The sequence below is a fragment of the Octopus sinensis genome, linkage group LG11 (assembly GCF_006345805.1).
Source record: "Octopus sinensis linkage group LG11, ASM634580v1, whole genome shotgun sequence".
NCBI classification, from domain to species: Eukaryota; Metazoa; Mollusca; class Cephalopoda; order Octopoda; family Octopodidae; genus Octopus; species Octopus sinensis.
In genome coordinates, this window is record NC_043007.1 from 30,920,870 (window position 1) to 30,940,376 (window position 19,507).

Below are 19,507 nucleotides of genomic sequence, written 5' to 3' on the forward strand. Positions count from 1 at the left end.
CAAATTTGTTACAAAAAAAATTATTTATAGAGGAGAGACCGTTGGGGGCCACTGGAAGGAAGCTTGAGGGCTGCATGAGGCCCTGGGAGCTGCGGTCAAGAACCACTGCTGCAGGTGTTCCACTTCTGGCCCCATCCCCAACCATATATAAAGGGAAAATTCCATTAGTTTGTATGTATGTCCATCTGTCCTTGTTTTGATATAGTGTGATAGATGTAAACGATCGTCACTGTCATACAAGCAGTGTCGTTCATTTCCAGTATTCCGCAAAAATATGTCTTGCCATGGAGCAAATATCAACTTATTTGGAAACAGGTGAGGGTTGGCGATAGGAAAGATATCCGGCCGTAAAAAATGCGCTTTCGTAAATTCTGTCCCAACTCATGCAAACATGGAAAAGTGACGTTAAACGATGATAATGATGATGGCCAGTGGTGAGCAACATCGTGTCGGTAAAAAAATAAATAAGGGTCAGAGTGCGTGCGGGAGTTTCCAGAGTCAACTTGGGTGAGAATACCCGAAATGGTTGAACAGTTTGAACAGATGCTAATAGCAAGATCGTCCTGGGTTGAAATTAGAAGGAAAAAAAAAAAACTGATCTGTTTCTTTATTACCCACAAGGGGCTAAACATAGAGGGGACCGACAAACGGATTAAGTCGATTACATCAACCCAGTGCGTAACTGGTACTTAATTTGTCGACCTCGGCGTATTTGAACTCAGAACGTAACGGCAGACGAAATACGGCTACGCATTTCGCCCGTCGTGCCAACGGTTCTGCCAGTTCCTCGCCTTATTTAAACACACAAACTGATTGGCAGTGAAAAGAAGGTCATTTTGTCTGCGTGTGACACAACGAGTAATCAGTGATGTAAGCGACAAACCAAAGTTCTCCCATTATCTGCTTCGGTGGGCGGGGCGTTAACGGACTCGCTTTTACTTTCACAAAACAACCCAACTGACTGAGCATGGATGTCGTTGTTGTTGGAAGTTTTATGACAGATTTTTTCTGGTAAGGACAATATCATCATCAGCAGTATCGACAATAATAATAATAATAATAATGCGAACCGGTAGAATCTGAGTTCAAATCCCGCCGAGGTCGATTTTGCCTTTCGTCTCTTTCGGGGTTGATAAAATAAGTCGATGTAATCGACTAGCCCCCTCCACCAAAATTCCAGGCCTTGTGCCTCTCGTAGAAAGGATTATTATTTATTAATTTGTTTTATTATTGCAGTTTATTCTACGTTCTCACTGCATCAGTAATTAAACCAAGTTCTGTGCGCGGGCGGATGTTCTTAAGGCCATAAAACTGAAACCGAAACGAACGGAATTTTTGTATCATGCAACGCAAGCAATATTATCACTTGAAAATTACTGCGTATATTTAATCCTGTAATTATTTTAAATATGCACATATCGACCTAACAGCGCGAGGAATTACTCGCAGGATTCCTTGTTTCGATACCGACCGCGTGTTAACAACTACTTGTTTATATATACATAACACATATACGCATAATATATATACATATTAAAATGAAACCACTATGTGGACACCCTTTTGCTAGAAATAGATCCGCTATGGTCTTACCACTAAGAAATGTTCTCAAGAAAAATTTAGTGGTAAGACCATAGCGGATCTATTTCTAGCATAAGGGTGTCCACATAGTGGTTTTCCTCTAATATGTATATAATACAATTTTACTGAACCTTCAGTTTTTTTTTTTTTTATATGTTAGACCACTGGCGTGAAATCTATGTTAATTAAATTAATATCTAATTTCTCACCCTCATTTTAAAATTATTTTTATATATATATATATATGGTGATCTTTCGGATTTAGTTACAAGACTGCCTGTATATAATTAAGGGTACTGACAAGCAGTACCGGGACATGCTAAACATAGCAGTCAAAATGACCAAACCACAAGTTTTCACTTTCCCACAAAGTTGGCAAATGAATAAAAATCCCGCTATCACTTTTGTGTTTAAATGAAAGCTTTTGGTTTCGTCATTTTGACTGCTATGTTTAGCATGTCCCGCATGCTAAGCCTCTGATATTATAAACAATATTGTCCTCATAAATGTTTTAATTCACACACACAGGATAGACTTGAAGTAATGGCAGTATTCTATTATTCCAGATTCTGTTTATTCCGTTTTTGTACTTTTATTATTCCAGTTTGTTGAAATTTTATGTTATTCTGGCTCCAGTTTATATTCTATTATTCCTGTTCCTATTTATACTGTACTCTGTTATTCTAGTTCCTGTTTACATTTTATTGTTAGTCTGGTCAGAACCATCTCAGAAGCATTATGGGCTCCCGGGTAAATTAATGCACTGGACCCTATAGAATTTATTTACCAACATGCATATATCAGAACCAGTTAAGGCGGCACTGAGTCTAGTTTATGTTTATTTTGTGAGATCTCTATATCTTATTCTATTATTCCAGTTATCTTAGAACGACGGTATTGTTTTAGTGAACGCTGATACCATTAAACCGAAGCACCTCTGCATATCACGGCGGTGAGGATTGACTTAAAAAGTTATGTTGAGAGGAATTGGGGGGGGGGATTACTTGGTGACGCCCTCTGCACGACAGACGTGCAGTTTAATTGATCAAAATTATATATTAATAGTAAAAAGCAGGGGTGTGCAACATTTTTCATTGGTGGGTCCCTTTCGGCAATCGAAAGATTGCCCCATTGCCCCACTTTCGAATATTGGAACAACAATTAGGGCCAGTTACCATCAGAAATATATAATCTTGTAAACGACTGTTTGTTGTTTAATTTCTTGCATTTCGGCAATTTCAACCTATCAATGACGTCTATTGAAGTGAATACAATTACTGCTGTAGTGTGTCAACAACAATTATTTAGTTTTATTAATGTGAAATTTGGTATTTTGTGTTTTTGCACAATTCACCAATGTTCACTTTGATTGATGTAATGGCAACTCAAAGCTGACTGGTCGGATGTTCGTCTGTGAGCTGACTTTGGTATCTGTTTCTAGTAAATTTCATTCTTGAGAAGAACTGCTCACAACAGTATGTGCTGCCAAAAAAGGATGTCATTTTCCTAGCTTGTTGCTTCAAATTTGGATGCTTTCCACGTATATAATTTTTGTAGAAAGGCGGCGTTGGCAGGCTCGTTAGCGCCGGGCGAAATGCTTAGCGGTATTTCGTCTGTCGTTACGTTCTGAGTTCAAATTCCGCCGAGGTCGACTTTACCTTTCATCCTTTCGGGGTCGATAAATAAAGTACCAGTTTCGCACTGGGGTCGATGTAATCGACTTAATCCCTTTGTCTGTCCTTGTTTGTCCCCTCTATGTTTAGCCCCTTGTGGGCAATAAAGAAATATATATAATTTTTGTAGAAAGTTACCAAGCCATTGCTATCGTATGTTCTTCTCGAGTCCATATCAGACTGCAAATCTATCAGCTCCATTTGACACCATTCGGGACCGTCCTCAGGTGCCAAGGGAAATGGCTGAGAAAACAGCTTTGAACTCAGATTCACATTTCCTGAAAGCAGCAAATCTGCTGGTAAATTCTGCACACAACTTGCCAATCCTTTCAACATATTTGGAACAATCGAAATCTGGCATTTCTGCTTTTCTGACAGCTGGGCTGGGAAAATGAGTGAGTGATGTTCTACTCAGCTCAGTCTGAAAAAGACATCTTGTTCACCATCTGACAGTACTACAACATCAACCACTACAGCAATTCCAACACCATCAACCACAATTACTACCACTTCTGCCATCACACAACTGTTACCATGCCGACAACCTCCCTCTCTCAATCAATCAATCTCCACCACTTCCAATATCAAATCTCCAACACCATCGCACCACCCCTGTCCCCACCACTACTATCACACTGCTGCTACAACACTACCATTACCACCACCACCTCCACCATCATCACTACACTCACCGGTTCCACCACCATTAATAAAAGACAATAGGTGGTCATGCTCTTTACCTCTGGTGATTAGGTACATAGCTGTCTCGTTAAAGATTGGAGGGGAGGCAGTGATTAAGCAAACTTGTTTATTGAGTTCCTTACAATGTGTGTGTGTGTGTGTGTGTGTTGATTATTATATAATTAACAGCAGTAATTAGGATAGTTAACTACAATGATTAGAGCCAAAATAACAAAACTCAAGGAAACTTGTGGTGGTGGCTTTGGTGGTGATAAAAATTATATCATGAAGTCCCTAAACTTTTCTCTCTCTCTCTCTCTCTCTCTCTTCTCTCTCTCTCTCTCTCTCTATCTCTCTCTCTCTCTCCCTCACACACACACACACTCGTACAGAAAAGGACAACCGTCACAGCATCGGATTACTCTTCTACTCTTTATCATACAAAGCCACACACACAGACTAATGATGTAGTCAGTCAATCTGCTAGAAATAGCAGCAAAATCTGATGACAGGCAAAGTTGCAAGTGGAGGGATTGAAAATCAAATGGTAAATGGTCAATAGTAAATACCATAAGGCATTTTGTCCAATATTCTTCTAATTCTTCTTGGTAATAATAATAATAATGGTTTTACATTTTGAGACAAAGCCTATGATATTTTTTAGGGGGTTAGCCAATTTCATCAACCCCACAGCTCAACTGGTAATTATTTCATCAACCTTATAAGAATGAATGGCAAAGTTAACCTCAGCAGGATCTGAACTCAAAGCATAAAGTTCCTGAAGAAATACCATTTAGCATATTGTGCAATGTACTAATGACTCAATTAATAACAAATTATCAAGGACCACAGACGGGTACCAAACCTTAAAAGACCCTTAACAAAAGCAAAATTCACTTCAGAAGAGGAAATAATGCACGTAACAAACTGTGGGGACCTTCATTGTGGGTTGTGTGGAATAAGGGAAATGGGCAAAACCAAGGAATTCAAGAATGGGAAGGAATTGGAGGTTGATGCAAATGAAAATGATGTCAACCAAATGGGATCAAAATTAATAGACAGAACCAGTACCATTTGAATCTAGCAATGGTCTCTCCTTGAGCAGGTCCTGTACACGTGAATCTTCTCCAGCACTCCCTATACAACCTGCGAGGGCCTGAACCTTTACCTGCAACCATTTGACAAATTAGACATCACCATCATCATCATTTAACGTCCGTTGTCCTTGCTGGCATGGGTTGGATGATTTGACCAGAGGTGGGAATTTGGAGACCTGCACCTAGCTCCACTTATCTGTTTTGGCATGGTTTCTATGGCTGGAGGCCCTTCCTAACATGTCAACCACTTTGAAGTGGTCTGCTGGATACTTTCCATGGCACCACATCAGTGCTTTTATACGGCACCTCATGGACGCTCTTATGTGATACTTCATGTACACACACACCACACACACACACACATATACAGGGCTGGCCAAAAGTCACCCGACAGTAAATCACAATTCCATAAATACTTAATATTCAACTTTTATTTATTCATTCCAATTATGAATGTTTAATAATTGAATTCTGTGAGTTAAAATCACCATTTTTTTCAACATTTTTCTTTTTGATCTCCATGTGTCCAACACACGTGGACATGCCTACAGAGTCAGAAAACAGCACAGCTCCCATGACTTTCGGAAACATTTTTCACGCCCAGAGTTGCTGAAGCATGGAACAAACTACCTGCATCAGTTGTTGACTGCCATGACACTGCATCCTTTAAGGCCCTCATGCTTTCCGAAATCCGCTGAAACTACACCTGATTGTCCCCCTTCCATACTCATACACATATGTGTATGTCATGACTCATGCACTGTTCCTTTCCTGACGCTTGTACATTACCCTATGTACTATACATACACTTTAGATGAGTTGTAGTGCACCTGAGCACTGTACACAATGTTTTATTATTATTATTTATTAGCAAAGTCTAATATAAAATAATTTTTTGTTTTAATCTTGGAATTAAATAGGTTTTGATTTACTGTGTATATTATTCCATAGTACAAATACTATAATACATTGTTGTTTAGTGATTGTTAAATTCTCTTCCACAGCTATTGTCCAGAATTCCCAAAACCAGGTGAGACGGTCCATGGCAGTAAGTTCCAACAAGGTTTTGGAGGTAAAGGTGCCAACCAATGTGTGATGGCGAGCTTGTTAGGAGCCAAAACAGCAATGGTTGGCAGGGTAAATAAATATTCACTTTTCTTTTGATGTTGTTTGATTTCAGAATGTATGTTTGAGTCAGGCAGAGTGTGTCCTGGGGCACTGTGGTTCCCAAACTCTTTTTACTTGCTACATACTCACGTTCAAATTACTTGCTACATACTCACTTCAAATTCCCCTGGGGGTTGACTTTGCCTTTCATCCTTTCAGGATCAATGAAATAAGCACCAGTGATTTACCCCTCCCCCGAAATTGCTGGCCTTGTGCCAAAATTTGAAACCATTATGTAGCCACAGAACAGCTGTGAGGAAGCACCTCTGATGCAGAGCTAATATGCTGAAGGACCAGGGGATCTCTGTTCAGTTTGGCTCAGACTTTTAAATTCATTTTTTTTTAACTAAACAGTTTGAAACTTCGTAAACTGGTGAAATGTTTCACACAGAACACAGTTTACTTTGAACATTTTTGACAAAATTTGGTATTTTAGAAGTTATTTTGTGTTAAAGTTGTCTTATTTGGGTAATTTCAACCAATCAACGACATGTATTCAGTTGAAGAAAGCCACAGCTGTTTGTGATAGTAATTGAAGAGAAAACTCAATTTTGTCAAAAATGTTCAAAGTAAAACATATTCTGCAAGGAACATTCCACCAGAATACGAAGTTCCAAAAGTTAATTAAAAAACCTGTGAGCCAAACTGAACAGACCTAGACCAGGTACAACACACAGGTGTTTTTTTTTTTTCCAGTTACATCAAGACTCCCTCAAGCCAAAGACCACAGTCCACATTTCAATATGTCAAAGTGAATCATAGGGGGGTGCAGTGTGTCAGTCTGGACGTGTTGTATGCTCTTTGCTGTCCAGTCTATTCTTGTATGTCTTTAGAGTCTAGTGGAGGTTACAGTGGGAATCGGTAAGATGGACTTAGAGTAGGCGCAGGTGTGGTTGTGTGGTAAGTAGCTTGCTTACCAACAACATGGTTTCAGGTTCAGTCCCACCATGTGACACCTTGGGCAAGTGTCTTTTAGTATAGCCTCGAGCCGACCAAAGCCTTGTGAGTGGATTTGGTAGATGGAAACTGAAAGAAGCCCGTCATATATATGTATGTGTGTGTATATGTTTGTGTGTCTGTGTTTATCCCCCCAGCATTGTTTGACAACCGATGCTGGTGTGTTTACGTTCCCGTAACTTAGCGGTTCGGCAAAAGAGACCGATAGAATAAGTACTAGGGTTACAAAGAATAAGTCCTGGGGTCAATTTGCTCGACTAAAGGTGGGCTCCAGCATGGCCACAGTCAAATAACTGAAACAAGTAAAAGAAAGAGAGTATGAGAGTTGCTTCTTGGTGAAAAAGGCTCAGGAATAAAAGAAAAGAAGAATGAAATAACAAACACAAGTACAAGGTTTTATGGTTATTAGTTTTATCCTGAGAAAGAGAGAGAGAGAGAGAGAGTGGAGTAAGGGAGTCTGGGTGTGTGTGACATTTTGGACAGTAGGCCTTTGACAGGAGAGGAAGAAAAGCTATTTTTGAAAGAGAAAGGAAACAGGGTTTGATTAGGATCCCACAGGGTGGAAAAATGGAAGGGAAAAAAGAGGGTATTGTTTGACAAGAGAGAACAGTGCAGCGTGTGCATGTGAGCAAAAGGAGATAGTCATGAATGTAGTTTATTTGTGTGTGTGTGTGTATGTGTGTGTGTGTGAAGTGAGGCAGTAGATCTGTCTACATCCTCGAGGTGACTGACATGGCAACATTGCAGTCCTATTTTCAAATTTTAATCCATCAGATGATGAAATAATTTTGGATATTATATCACAGACAGGAAGTTGGAAAGGTCATGGCTTGATTGACAGTCAAATAATGGGTGAGTGTATTTGTTTGTTGTTGTTGTGGTTGTGGTCGTGGTGTGTATGTGCTGAGATTGGTTTTTACTATGTGTATGTCTGTGTGTGCATCAGTTGTTGTTTCTGTGTGTGTGTGTATATATGTGTGTGTGTGTGTGTATATATGTGTGTGTGTGTGTGTGTGTGTGTGTAACAGTATGTTAATAAATTGTATGTAAATACGTGTATGTTATTTTGGTATAAACAACCCCAACAGCCGTACACACATCCTCATCATCATCATGTGTGTACTGTTGTTAGGGTTGTTTAACCCCGACAACAGTCCTGTTCAAGCAGCATCTATGACCAAAGGCATTCCCAGCCATGACCATTCTGTCCCTTTTTTGTGAATTATTTGTCCATATCATTCCACACACCATCCCCTAATACTAACCCCCACCCCACCCATACTCTCTCATTAATATCCTGTAATACTGAAATTTGTAAACTTTTCTACCCTTCTCAGGTTGGTACAGACCAGTATGGGACCAACTATCTGGACCTTTTCCACAAATATTCAATTAATACAGGTATGATCACTTTTACTTATTCACACATTATTACACCTGTTGCTGCCATCACACACACACACACTCATTTTCTCCATATTTAAACAATATTAAACTCTGTATATGTAGGTGAAGAACCCACAAAGATATGGGTTGAGGTGGTGAAGCATGACCTCCACCCTCAACTTCCTTTTCAAGTGAAACTTGAAAAAGTTGAGGAGGGTTTTTGCCACAGAAGGAAATACCTGTCTTTAACTCTTTCAAACTCTTTCCTCCATACTACCTCTTTCGCTACAGCCACTAGACAAATAAAAACTGCCTGCCCCTCCCAGCCAAAATAGGGTGGTGGGGAAATCTTCACAATGGATTCGGCTGATAGCCAGACCCATCCTACACACGACAGCAGGTGTTTGACATAAACCCACAGGTCAATACTCAGGTACTGGACTAGGGTGTGCAGAACAGTTTCTAATAATAAATAATAATAAACTTATTGTGTACAGTGCTTTGGTACTCTAAAACTCATCAGAAAAGGTAACCAAAAGGGCACAAAGAGTACAGGGAATAATGCACAGGAAGTGAACGATGAAAGGGTCATTAAAAAGAAGATGGTTGGGGATCGGGGGTACTTTTGGTACTGTCGTGGCCATACTGGAGCACCAACTTTAATCAAACAAACTGACCCCAGGACTTATTCTTTGTAAACCTAGTACTTATTCTTTCAGTCTCTTTTTACCAAACCGCTAAGTTACGGGGATGTAAATGCTCCAACATCAGCATGGAAGTTTTGAAGGATGTAGGGTCCCAACAGGTGACGACTGATGCACGTAGTTTAATTCCATGCTACAGCAATTCTGAATGTAAAAATATGTTTCTGAAAGTCATGGCTGTTGTATTGTTTTTTTGATTTTGTAAGCATGTCCACAGGTGTTAGACACATGGGATTCAACAAAGGCCAGTACATGACATGATGACCTAAACTGCATTCATTAACCACTGTAAAGGGGCTGGTGTTAGAAAGGGCATCCAGTTATTGGGCCCATACTGAATATGGAATAAGAGGACAGAGTTATTAATCCAGTTACGGATGAGGGGGAGTAACTCTGGATAAAAACTGACTTGGATTGAGATGACCTGTCTACTTCGTGTCACAGGAAGAAAAGGGTGTAAAATGAAGGTGGTGGCGGCGGCGGTGATTGTGAAGAAGAAGAAGGGAAAGCGGGGGAAGTTTGCTGGTGGTGATGAAAACTGTGTTGTTAGAGTCTCGATATTTCTCTCATTTCAGATCATGTCAAAGTGACGGAACAATCAAACACTGGTATAGCGTCCATCACAGTCAATGATAAAGGTAAGGATGTATCTTAGTCGTCATAACTTTGATCATAGTAAATAAAGGATATGATGTGTCTTAAGTGACGTAACTTCAGTCATTGTAAATGAAGTTTCGGATGTCTTAGTGGTTTTGATCTGTTTGACTGACCAGGCAGTTCCCGTTGGACTTCCCAAGAGGAAGAAACACAAGCCCTGGGTGACGAAGAAGGTTAAACGAGAACGTCGACTCAGAGATATTGCTTGGGCTGAATTCAAAAATCTGGATTCGACTGCAGCTTTTGAGGTGTACAAAACTCAACGAGACCGAGCCGTGAAAATTGAAAAGAAAGAACGCTTCAGTTATGAATACAAAATCGCGGCAAATGCCAGTAGCAATCCAAAAACCTTCTTTGCCCATGTCCAGCAGAATTCCCGCTTGAACAACCAGATTGCAACGTTGGTAGACTCAACAGGCGTATCGATTGAGGACCCTTATCAACAGAGTCAATTATTTGCCGAGGCTTTTTCAACTATTTTCAAACAAGATGATGGTCGTGAACCCCCTCCATTTGATAGATCGGTACCTCCAATGCTTCGATTGATCATCACGCGGGACGAAGTCAAACGTGTTATTCAAGGCCTCGATGTCAACAAGGGTCACGGCCCTGACGGCATACACCCACGGGTTATCAAAGCGTTGGCTCCGGTCATCTGCGAGCCCTTAACACGACTATTCAATATGTCATTGGCGACGGGTGTTATACCTGCAGACTGGAGAACAGCGATAATCTGCCCAATTTTCAAGAAAGGGAGCCGCGAAGACCCGCTTAACTACCGACCGGTTTCCCTTACATCAATAATCAGCAAGATGTTCGAAACCATCCTTAAGAAAAGTATGATGCTCCATCTCCTAAACACAGCCTCGATCACTGATTCCCAACACGGCTTCATGCCGAAGAGATCATGCTTGACCAACTTACTAGTAATGGAAGAATTGGTGACGCGCATCCTCGATGATAGTGATGCTGTTGACATCGTTTTATTGGACTTTGCCAAAGCTTTTGACTCGGTAAACCACCGCCTACTACTTGTCAAGCTTCAAGCATATAGTTTCCATCCGGATATTGTACGATGGGTTGGTGCCTTCCTCTCAGATCGCTCCTTCCAAGTTCAAGTTAATGGTTCGCGGTCCAACGTCTCCAGTGCGAGCAGTGGCGTGCCTCAAGGTTCAGTGCTTGGGCCCTTGTTGTTCTTAGTCTTCATAAATGACTTGCCCGACGACCTCACGCAACACACCCTTCTATTTGCCGACGATATCAAACTGGTCGCTCCTCGCGGTAGTATAGAGGATCTTCGTCGATGCCTCCACCAAATTTGGAAGTGGTCTAACGATTGGGACCTGTGTCTGAACGTGTCAAAATGCTGTCATCTGCCTGTTGGCTCTACTCCTGCAACTCAACTTGATTTCGAGCCGGGTCGTCTGCTGCTGGAGAGGACCGATCAGGTAAAGGACCTGGGTATCTTGGTGGATTCCTCCTTTTCGCCTTCGGCCCAGTGCGTCCATGCTGCCAACAAAGCGCGCGGAATTCTGTTTTTGATTCGACGGTCATTCGGAATGCTCACAGCAGCCATATTCCTGCCACTCTATGTCACGCTGGTGAGACCCATATTGGAGTATGGGATTCAAGCCTCTTCTCCTTATCTCCTCAAAGACATACAGCACCTCGAAAGAGTCCAGAGGCTGGCTACCCGCATGGTTCATGGTCTCAAAAATTTGTCCTACGAAGAAAGGCTGAGGACGCTCGACCTTTGTTCTCTTGAAAAACGCCGCCGCTGTGGTGATCTCATTCTCGCCCACAACATCATAAGCGGAAGTGTAACCTCTCGAAAGAGCTGTTCTTCACTCCTGCTCCGGAGCGTCGGCTGCGGGGTCATTCCGAAAAGCTCTACCTGCGACGATTTCATCTCAATCGAAGGAGAGGAGCTTTCTCCGTCCGGGTTGTGGATCCGTGGAACAAGCTGCCAGACGAGATGGTGAAGATGCCGACGACCGCTTTGTTCAAAGCCTCCCTGGACCTCAAGTGGCCTGAACTCTTTACATGAACACCACCCTGTACTTAACTCCATGTCCCCCTACATGGCCTTGCTATTTGCTTTTGAGCCAAATTAACTAACTAACTAACTAACTAACTAACATACATCATTATCATCATCATCGTTTAACGTCCGCTTTCCATGCTAGCATGGGTTGGACGATTCGACTGGGGTCTGGGAAGCCAGGAGGCTGCACCAGGCTCCAGTCAGATCTGGCAGTGTTTCTACAGCTTGATGCCCTTCCTAATACCAACCACTCCGTGAGTGTAGTGGGTGCTTTTTTACGTGCCAACAGCACAGGTGCCAGGTGAGGCTGGCAAATGCCACGATCGGTTGGTGCTTTTTACGTGCCACCGGCACTGGTATCACAACTACAGTTTCCATTGATTTTTTGATCGATTTCGCAATAATAAAAAAAAAAGATATGTTTTAGAGACACAATTTTGATTACAGTGAGCAAATGTCATGACAGGCCCTAGTGATACAGCTTCAATCCATGTGTGTCTGTGTGAGCAAAAGGAAATAGTGTGTGTGTGTTTGTGAAGTGAGGCAGTAGATCTCTTTACATCTTTGAGGTGACTGACATGGCAACATTGCAGTCCCATCTTCAAATTTTAATCCATCAGATGATAATATAGCTTCAATCAGAGTCCATGCTAAAGCTGTGAGTTTGTCACACAGATTATTGTCACTGTATCGCTCTCATTTTACCTCTTTTGCCCTTCAGCACATCAGGCAGCAAGCTGCTGTCACTGGTCTCCGTCGACTGCAGTTTTCTCTGCATCCAGAGAATGTGATATCAGCCTCTTCCATGTCGGTTAAGAATGTTCTGAGCTTCATCTGGTTTTCAGTCTGTAGTGTGTGACTGGAGGGACACTGGGGTGCCATCTCTAACAATTTCAGTCCAGATCCTTGCATGATTTGCAAGTTCCAGTTCAGGCTATTTGGCCATGCTGTGTGAGTTTTCTGAGTTGGTCCCTGCTTACCCTGTTCTTTCTTCATTGGGGACCCGGTTGGGTTGACAGCTTGTGTTCATCAACCTCATGCCACATGGTCACAGCAGATGAGGAGGTATCTCGTGGAGGTTGAAACTACCTGGGACTCTGCTCAACAGGTCACCTGGAAGGACCCAGGAACATACCAATGAAGGGTGAATGCAGCAATGCACTGCAGAGGCACATGCTCCCTGACCTGATACACAAGATTCAGCTGCTATTTCTAGCAACTTCAGTGGCTACACAGAGGCTCCCTCCATGGATTGTACAACTTTATACAACACCTGGGTGTCCCATTTGTGATTCCTTCCATGCCATACACACCTGCAATCTCTGCAGCCCTGATTAACAGGTTTTGAAACAAATGAACTCTCTCTCAGGTATTGAAATGGCAAAGCCACAGCTGGAGCAGCTTTGATGTCAGTTTCTGGGAGTGGAGAAGATGGTTAGGTGGCAAGATACATGTTAATGATGATGATGGTGACGACGACGACGACCGTCGTCATGATCATCATCATCATCATCGTCGTGGTCATCATCATCATCATCATGACATCCCCATATTTTGTTTTAGATAAAGTATTTTTTTGTTATCCTTATTTATTTTGATTTCTTTCTCTATTTTTTCGTATTTTTTTGTCGTTCAGGTCAGAATAATATTGTCATTGTGTCTGGAGCTAATGAGAAGTTAACTGGGGAGGATGTGGAGGCAAGCATGGATGTCATCGGCACCAGTAAGGTTCTTCTTACCCAACTGGAAACACCAACAAAAACAACCTTAAAGGCTCTCCAGATGGCCAAGAGACAGAAAGGTGAGGCATGGTGCATTCTTCTTCTTCTTCTCCTCCTCCTCCTCCTTCTTCCTCCTCCTCCTCCACTGCCATCATGGTCGCCATGACCATCACTACTGAGAGAGAGAGAGAGCATGAAAGAATCAAATGTCTACATCAGTCTTGGGAAAACTGCAGCCCATGGCACTTTCTGAGTGGCACATCTGAGGATAAATGATTTTTTTTTTAGTTGTGTGGTCCACCTGATGATGAGTCGTATCTCATGTGGCTCACACATTGAAAAAAGGTTGCTCACGCCTGGCCAACATCAAGAGAGAGACATTGAGTTATCTATATAAAGTAAGAGAGAGTGAGAGTCAGATGTCTACATGAATGTAGACATCTAAGAAGAAGAAGAAGATGATGGTGATGATGATCAAATGTCACATGTCACACACATGTATTTTCAGATATGCAACTGCACATCTACACCACACACACAAACACACACAAACACTTGCAGGTACATATATACACTAACTGAAATGCATACATATGTACATGTGTAAAATAACACACACACACGCACACATCGTCATCATTGTTCGACCGTGGTCGAGACAATGGAATTTACTATGTTACGCCAGACTTCACGGTCCATCATGGCATTACGGAGGTCCTGTTGCTGGATGCCTGTATCCCTGGAGATTACATCAGGGTAGGAGAGTGTACGCCCTCTGGTTTTGCGAGCAGATGGCTTCCAGATGAGAAGAGTAGAAATTGCCTCGTTTTCAGCTCTACAACAATGTCCAGCAAACTGGACTCTGCTACCTTTCACAAGAGATGATACAGGTGGTAGTTTCCCATATATTTGTACTTTGGTTGGATGACGCTTCCACGAGAGATTTTGAGTTCTCATAAGGAGGCGAGTGTAAGTTCCATCCAACCACCTGTCAAGCTTCTTTGATAACATCCAGGTTTCTGAGCCATATAATAGAATTGGTTCGACTGTGGCTTTGAAGATTTTAAGTTTGAAATCTCTACTTAGATTTGATGACCAGATCTTATGCATATCATTACACACACACACACGCACGCACAACTATATATCCTCAACACACACACACACACACAACTATATATCCTCAACACACACACACACACACACACACAGCTATATATCCTCAACACACACACACACACACACAACTATATATCCTCAACACACACACACACACACACAACTATATGTCCTCAACACATACTTGCCTGTCCAAACACACACACACACATGTACCTACACAGCATGGTGTTCCCCCCTTAACTGACGCCACCATCACCACTGCCTTGTTGTTTCTAAAATGACCCCTTTCACCAATTTTGCAGTGACAACTGTCCTCAATCCAGCCCCTGCTCGACCCCAACTGGACCCAGACTTCTACAAATTGGCTGATTATTTTTGTCCTAATGAAACTGAGGTAAATAACAAATAAACTATGTAATAATAATAATAATAATATTAATAATAATAATAATAATATTAATATTAATAATAATAATAATAATATTAATAATAATAATAATAATAATAATATTAATAATAATATTAATAATAATAATAATATTAATAATAATAATAATAATAATGATAATGATAATAATAATAATAATAATAATAATAATAATAATGATAATAATAATAATAATAATAATAATAATAATAACAGCAACAACAACTATAATAATAATAATAATTATGGTTTCAAGTTTTTCCACAAGGGCAGCAGTTTTGGGGGAGGAGGTGAGTTGATTACATTGACCCCGGTTTTCAACTGGTACTTATTTTATTAACCCGAAATGTATAAGAGGCACAGTCAATTTCGTCAGAATTTGAACTCAGAATGTAGTGGACAGGCGAAATACCACTAAGCATTTCATCCAGCATGCTAACGATTCTGCCAGCTTGCCATCTTAATTAATAATAATAATAATATTATTATTATTATTATTATTATAATAATCCTTTCTACTATAGGCACAAGGTCTGAAATTTAGAGGAGGAGGATAGTCATTTACATCGACCCCCCACCCCACCCAATGTTTCGTTGGTATTTAATTTAGTGACCCCAAAAGGAGAAAAGGCAAACAACTTGACAATGCTTTTCACTTTTGTCAGGTTTTTCCCATCAAAGTAGATTTTTTTTCTCAAGTATTAAGACTTATTCATAAGTGTCATAGGAAAGGCAGCGAGCTGGCAGAAACGTTAGCACGACGGGCGAAATGCTTTGCGGTATTTCATGTCTTTACATTGTTCTGAGTTCAAATTCCGCCGAGGTCGACTTTGCCTTTCATCCTTTCGGGGTCGATAAATTAAGTACCAGTTGCATACTGCGGTCGATCTAATTGAGTAGCCCCTTCCCCCAAACTTTCAGGCCTCTCTTGTGCCTAGAGTAGAAAAGAATAAATGTCTTAGGAGATTAAACTCTGTTTTACTTAGTAATCTCTTTCTCTCTCTCTTTCCCTCTCTCCCTCTATCTGTTTCCTTCTCTCTCCCCCTCTCCCTCTCTCTCATATACTCTGACTTCTTCATCAAACAGGCTGAACTACTCGTTAACAGACCCATTAAGTCCGTGGATGATGCCAAAGCAGCCGTGCCATTATTCTTGGAACGAGGCTGTTCCAACGTCATAATCACGCTTGGTGCCCTTGGTTCTGTCTATGGCAGCAAAGGGACCTCAGAAGTGACCCATGTGCCTTCCTCTGTGGTCACAGCTGTGGACAGTACCGTAAGTATAGCTCAGAAAACTTCCATTCAAGTCCATTAATGGTCAAGCTTTGTGTGTGTCCTTGTATGTTTGTGTGTTGTGTGAACCAACGATCTGTGCCAGTGGAGTGTCACTATATACCTACTGTAATGCAGGCATAATACATGCAGTAGATATATTGAAATGCAACATTCTACACATGGTCCTTTGTAAACTACTGCACACAAGTACACAGGTCTTCAGTATACATATATATACTAGCAGTATCGCCCGGCGTTGCTCGGGTTTGTAAGGGACATAACTATATAAGCATTTTTAGAGAGTTACTTCCCTTATATAACCCGAGCAAAAATCATTGAAAATGCAGAAAAATGATGGTAAATTTATTTTTAAATCGTAGACTCATCGTAGACGTGCGCTAATACCCAGAAGGGCTTGATATGAAAGACTATAAGATACCTGCTTTTGGTTAAACTGCACCAAAAAATGTGGGAGTAGTTAGGAATCTAAATCGGAGGAGACAGTCTCACACACATAACTTCAATTTTATATATAAAGATATGTACATCATCATCATCATCGTTTAATGTCTGCTTTCCATGCTGGCATAGGTTGGATGGTATGACTGAGGACTGGCAAGCCAGAAGGTTGCACCAGGCGCCAATCTGATCTGGCAAAGTTTCTACAGATGGATGCCCTTCCTAATGCCAACCACTCCGAGAGTAGTGGGTGCTTGTATGTGCCACTGGCACGAGGGCTAGTCAGGAGGTATTGGCATTGACCACACTCATATGGTGCCTATTACGTGCCCATGGCACAGGAGCCACTCAGGCGGCACTGGCATGATTCAGTTGAATTAGGTACTTAAGTTGAGGCACCAAGTTAGTCCAGTAAGGTCCACACAGCTCAAAGTTAGGTGAATAAAAAGCAAATAAGTAACGAGGATGTCCAGGTGTCAATGCATTGCAGCAGTTTCAAGTGGCTCCATTTAATCAATCAATGAAAACATTACATCAATTTGAAAGAAACAGCCCTCCTCAGAAGCATACAACCATAAAGATTTCCAATATAAAGGATACTCCATTATTTACATTTGACGGATATTTGTCCTCATCTTGTTTGTGGTTAACACAACATTTTGGCTGATATACCTTCCAGCCTTCATCAGGTACCTTGGGGAAATTTAGGAATGAGCACCTGGGTTCTCATTCCGAAGGTATTTTTCAATGTTGTTGTTGTTGTTATTATTATTATTATTATCATTATCATTATTATTATTATTATTATTATGCCCATGGGCATATGGCGTAGTGGTTAGGAGCGTGGGCTACTAACCCCAAAGTTCCAACAACAACATCAAGAAATGCCTTAGGAATGAGAACCCAGGTTTGAAATTTCCCCAAGACACCTGATGAAAAGAGGAGGGTGGGAGGGCGGGAGGACATGGTGTTTCCCAATTCTGTTGTCTTGGGTTCATTCCCATTCTGTGGCACTTTAGGCAAGTGTCTCCTACAACAGCTCCTATCAACCAAAAACCTAGTAAGTGGATTTGTTAGATGGAAACTGAAAGAAGCCTGTGTGTTTGTGTATTTGCCTTGGCATTTTGTGATGGCTGTAAATGAGCACATGATGTTGTTTGCAGTCTTCCATGAAAAAATGTGTCTGGCCATGGGAAAATATAAACCTTGTTTGAAAACAAGCGAGGGTTTGTAACGGGAAGAGCACCCAGCTGTAGATTATCTGTCTCAACAAATTCCATCTGACCCATGCAAGCGTGGAAAAGTGGATATTAAATGGTGATGATGATTCTGATGATGATTCTGTTACATTTTCTTAATTCCTTTGAATTATTTACCAAATTCTCCATGTTTTTCAAATTTTAACTTTTGATTTACTAGTCTCTTTTTTTTTTTTTTTTCTAGGGTGCCGGTGATGCTTTCATTGGCAGTTTTGCATATTATCTCTCCCACCATCCCCACCTTGACCTCCGTGAGATGATTCGTCGGTCCAGTAAAATAGCCTCAGTCAGTGTCCAGAAACCTGGGACCCAGACAAGTTTCCCGAGCAGGGAAGCCCTGTCAGCTGATCTCTTTGCCTGAAGAGAATCTCTTTATCACACAACGCAGTTTATATTTTTACAACCAAGAAATGTTCCTGAAAGCAATACATATTGTTTATACCAGTGGCCATCATGTGAGAATGGATTGACTAAGAAATTAGGACTGTTTTTGTTTTTTTCCTTGTTATGGCTGAAACAGGGGTGTGTTATCATGTAGCAATTTTTAATAATAAAGATGAAATACTTTCACACACACATCTGTCTCTCTACTCACAGTCAAAACAGCCCTATTGAATACTTTTCTATTCTAGGCACAAGGCCCGAAATTTGGTGGGGGCAAGGCAGTTGATTAGATCGACCCCAGTGCGTAACTGGTACTTAATTTATCAACCCTGAAAGGATGAAAGGCAAAGTCGACTTTAACAGAATTTGAACTCAGAATGTAAAGACAGACAAAATACCTATTTCTTTACTACCCACATGGGGTTAAACACAGTGAGTACAAACAAGGTCAAACAGATTAAGTCGATTATATCGATTCCAGTGTGTAACTGGTACTTATTTAATTGACCCTGAAAGGATGAAAAGCAAAGTCGACCTCAGTGTAATTTGAACTCAGAACATAGCAGCAGACGAAATACCTATTTCTTTACTACCCATAAGGGGCTAAACACAGAGAGGACAAACAAGGACAGACAAACAGGTTAAGTCGATTACATCGACCCCAGTGCATAACTGGTACTTATTTAATCGACCCCGAAAGGATGAAAGGCAAAGTCGACCTCGGCGGAATTTGTACTCAGAATGTAAAGACAGATGAAATACCGCTAAGCATTTCGCCCGGTGTGCTAACGATTCTGCCAGCTCCCCGCCTCAGCCCTATTGAATATTGCCAATTAAATGACCTTACTTAAAGTCCTCCTTCCTCTCGCTTCCTTATTTTTTTCTTCTTTTTTCTTTCTTCTAATCCTTATTTC

The 19,507-nt window shown here is 41.1% G+C and overlaps 1 protein-coding gene and 1 long non-coding RNA gene across 5 annotated transcripts; one reads left to right on the top strand and one right to left on the bottom strand.

Annotated features, from left to right (window-relative positions):
* Positions 1-212: 212 nt before the first annotated feature.
* On the bottom strand, positions 213-976 carry LOC118765373. The gene is made up of 2 exons (XR_005001212.1): positions 805-976; positions 213-594 (listed from the first exon to the last, which is right to left on the bottom strand). It is a non-coding gene; the product is annotated as an uncharacterized LOC118765373 (long non-coding RNA).
* Positions 816-18,785, top strand: LOC115217290 (ribokinase-like). 4 transcript variants are annotated; one of them, XM_029786934.2, is made up of 8 exons: positions 823-1,011; positions 6,037-6,169; positions 8,494-8,557; positions 9,822-9,884; positions 13,584-13,748; positions 15,093-15,184; positions 16,304-16,492; positions 18,394-18,785. In XM_029786934.2, exons 1-8 carry the CDS (start codon positions 968-970, stop codon positions 18,568-18,570), a joined length of 927 nt encoding a protein of 308 aa, XP_029642794.1. In that variant the 5' UTR covers positions 823-967; the 3' UTR covers positions 18,571-18,785. The 4 variants fall into 4 exon arrangements, with proteins under 4 accessions (XP_036363209.1, XP_029642794.1, XP_036363207.1 ...); XM_036507314.1 differs by lacking the exon at positions 823-1,011 and adding an exon at positions 4,344-4,482; XM_036507313.1 differs by lacking the exon at positions 823-1,011 and adding an exon at positions 4,691-4,944.
* Positions 18,786-19,507: the final 722 nt, after the last annotated feature.

Bases quoted from the DNA above. Each gene is read 5' to 3' on its own strand.
- LOC115217290 (XM_029786934.2), top strand. From the start codon at position 968: ATGGATGTCGTTGTTGTTGGAAGTTTTATGACAGATTTTTTCTG. The intron at 8,558-9,821 runs GTATGATCACTT...CTCTCATTTCAG, and splicing joins CAAATATTCAATTAATACAG to ATCATGTCAAAGTGACGGAA. The intron at 15,185-16,303 runs GTAAATAACAAA...TTCATCAAACAG, and splicing joins TTTGTCCTAATGAAACTGAG to GCTGAACTACTCGTTAACAG.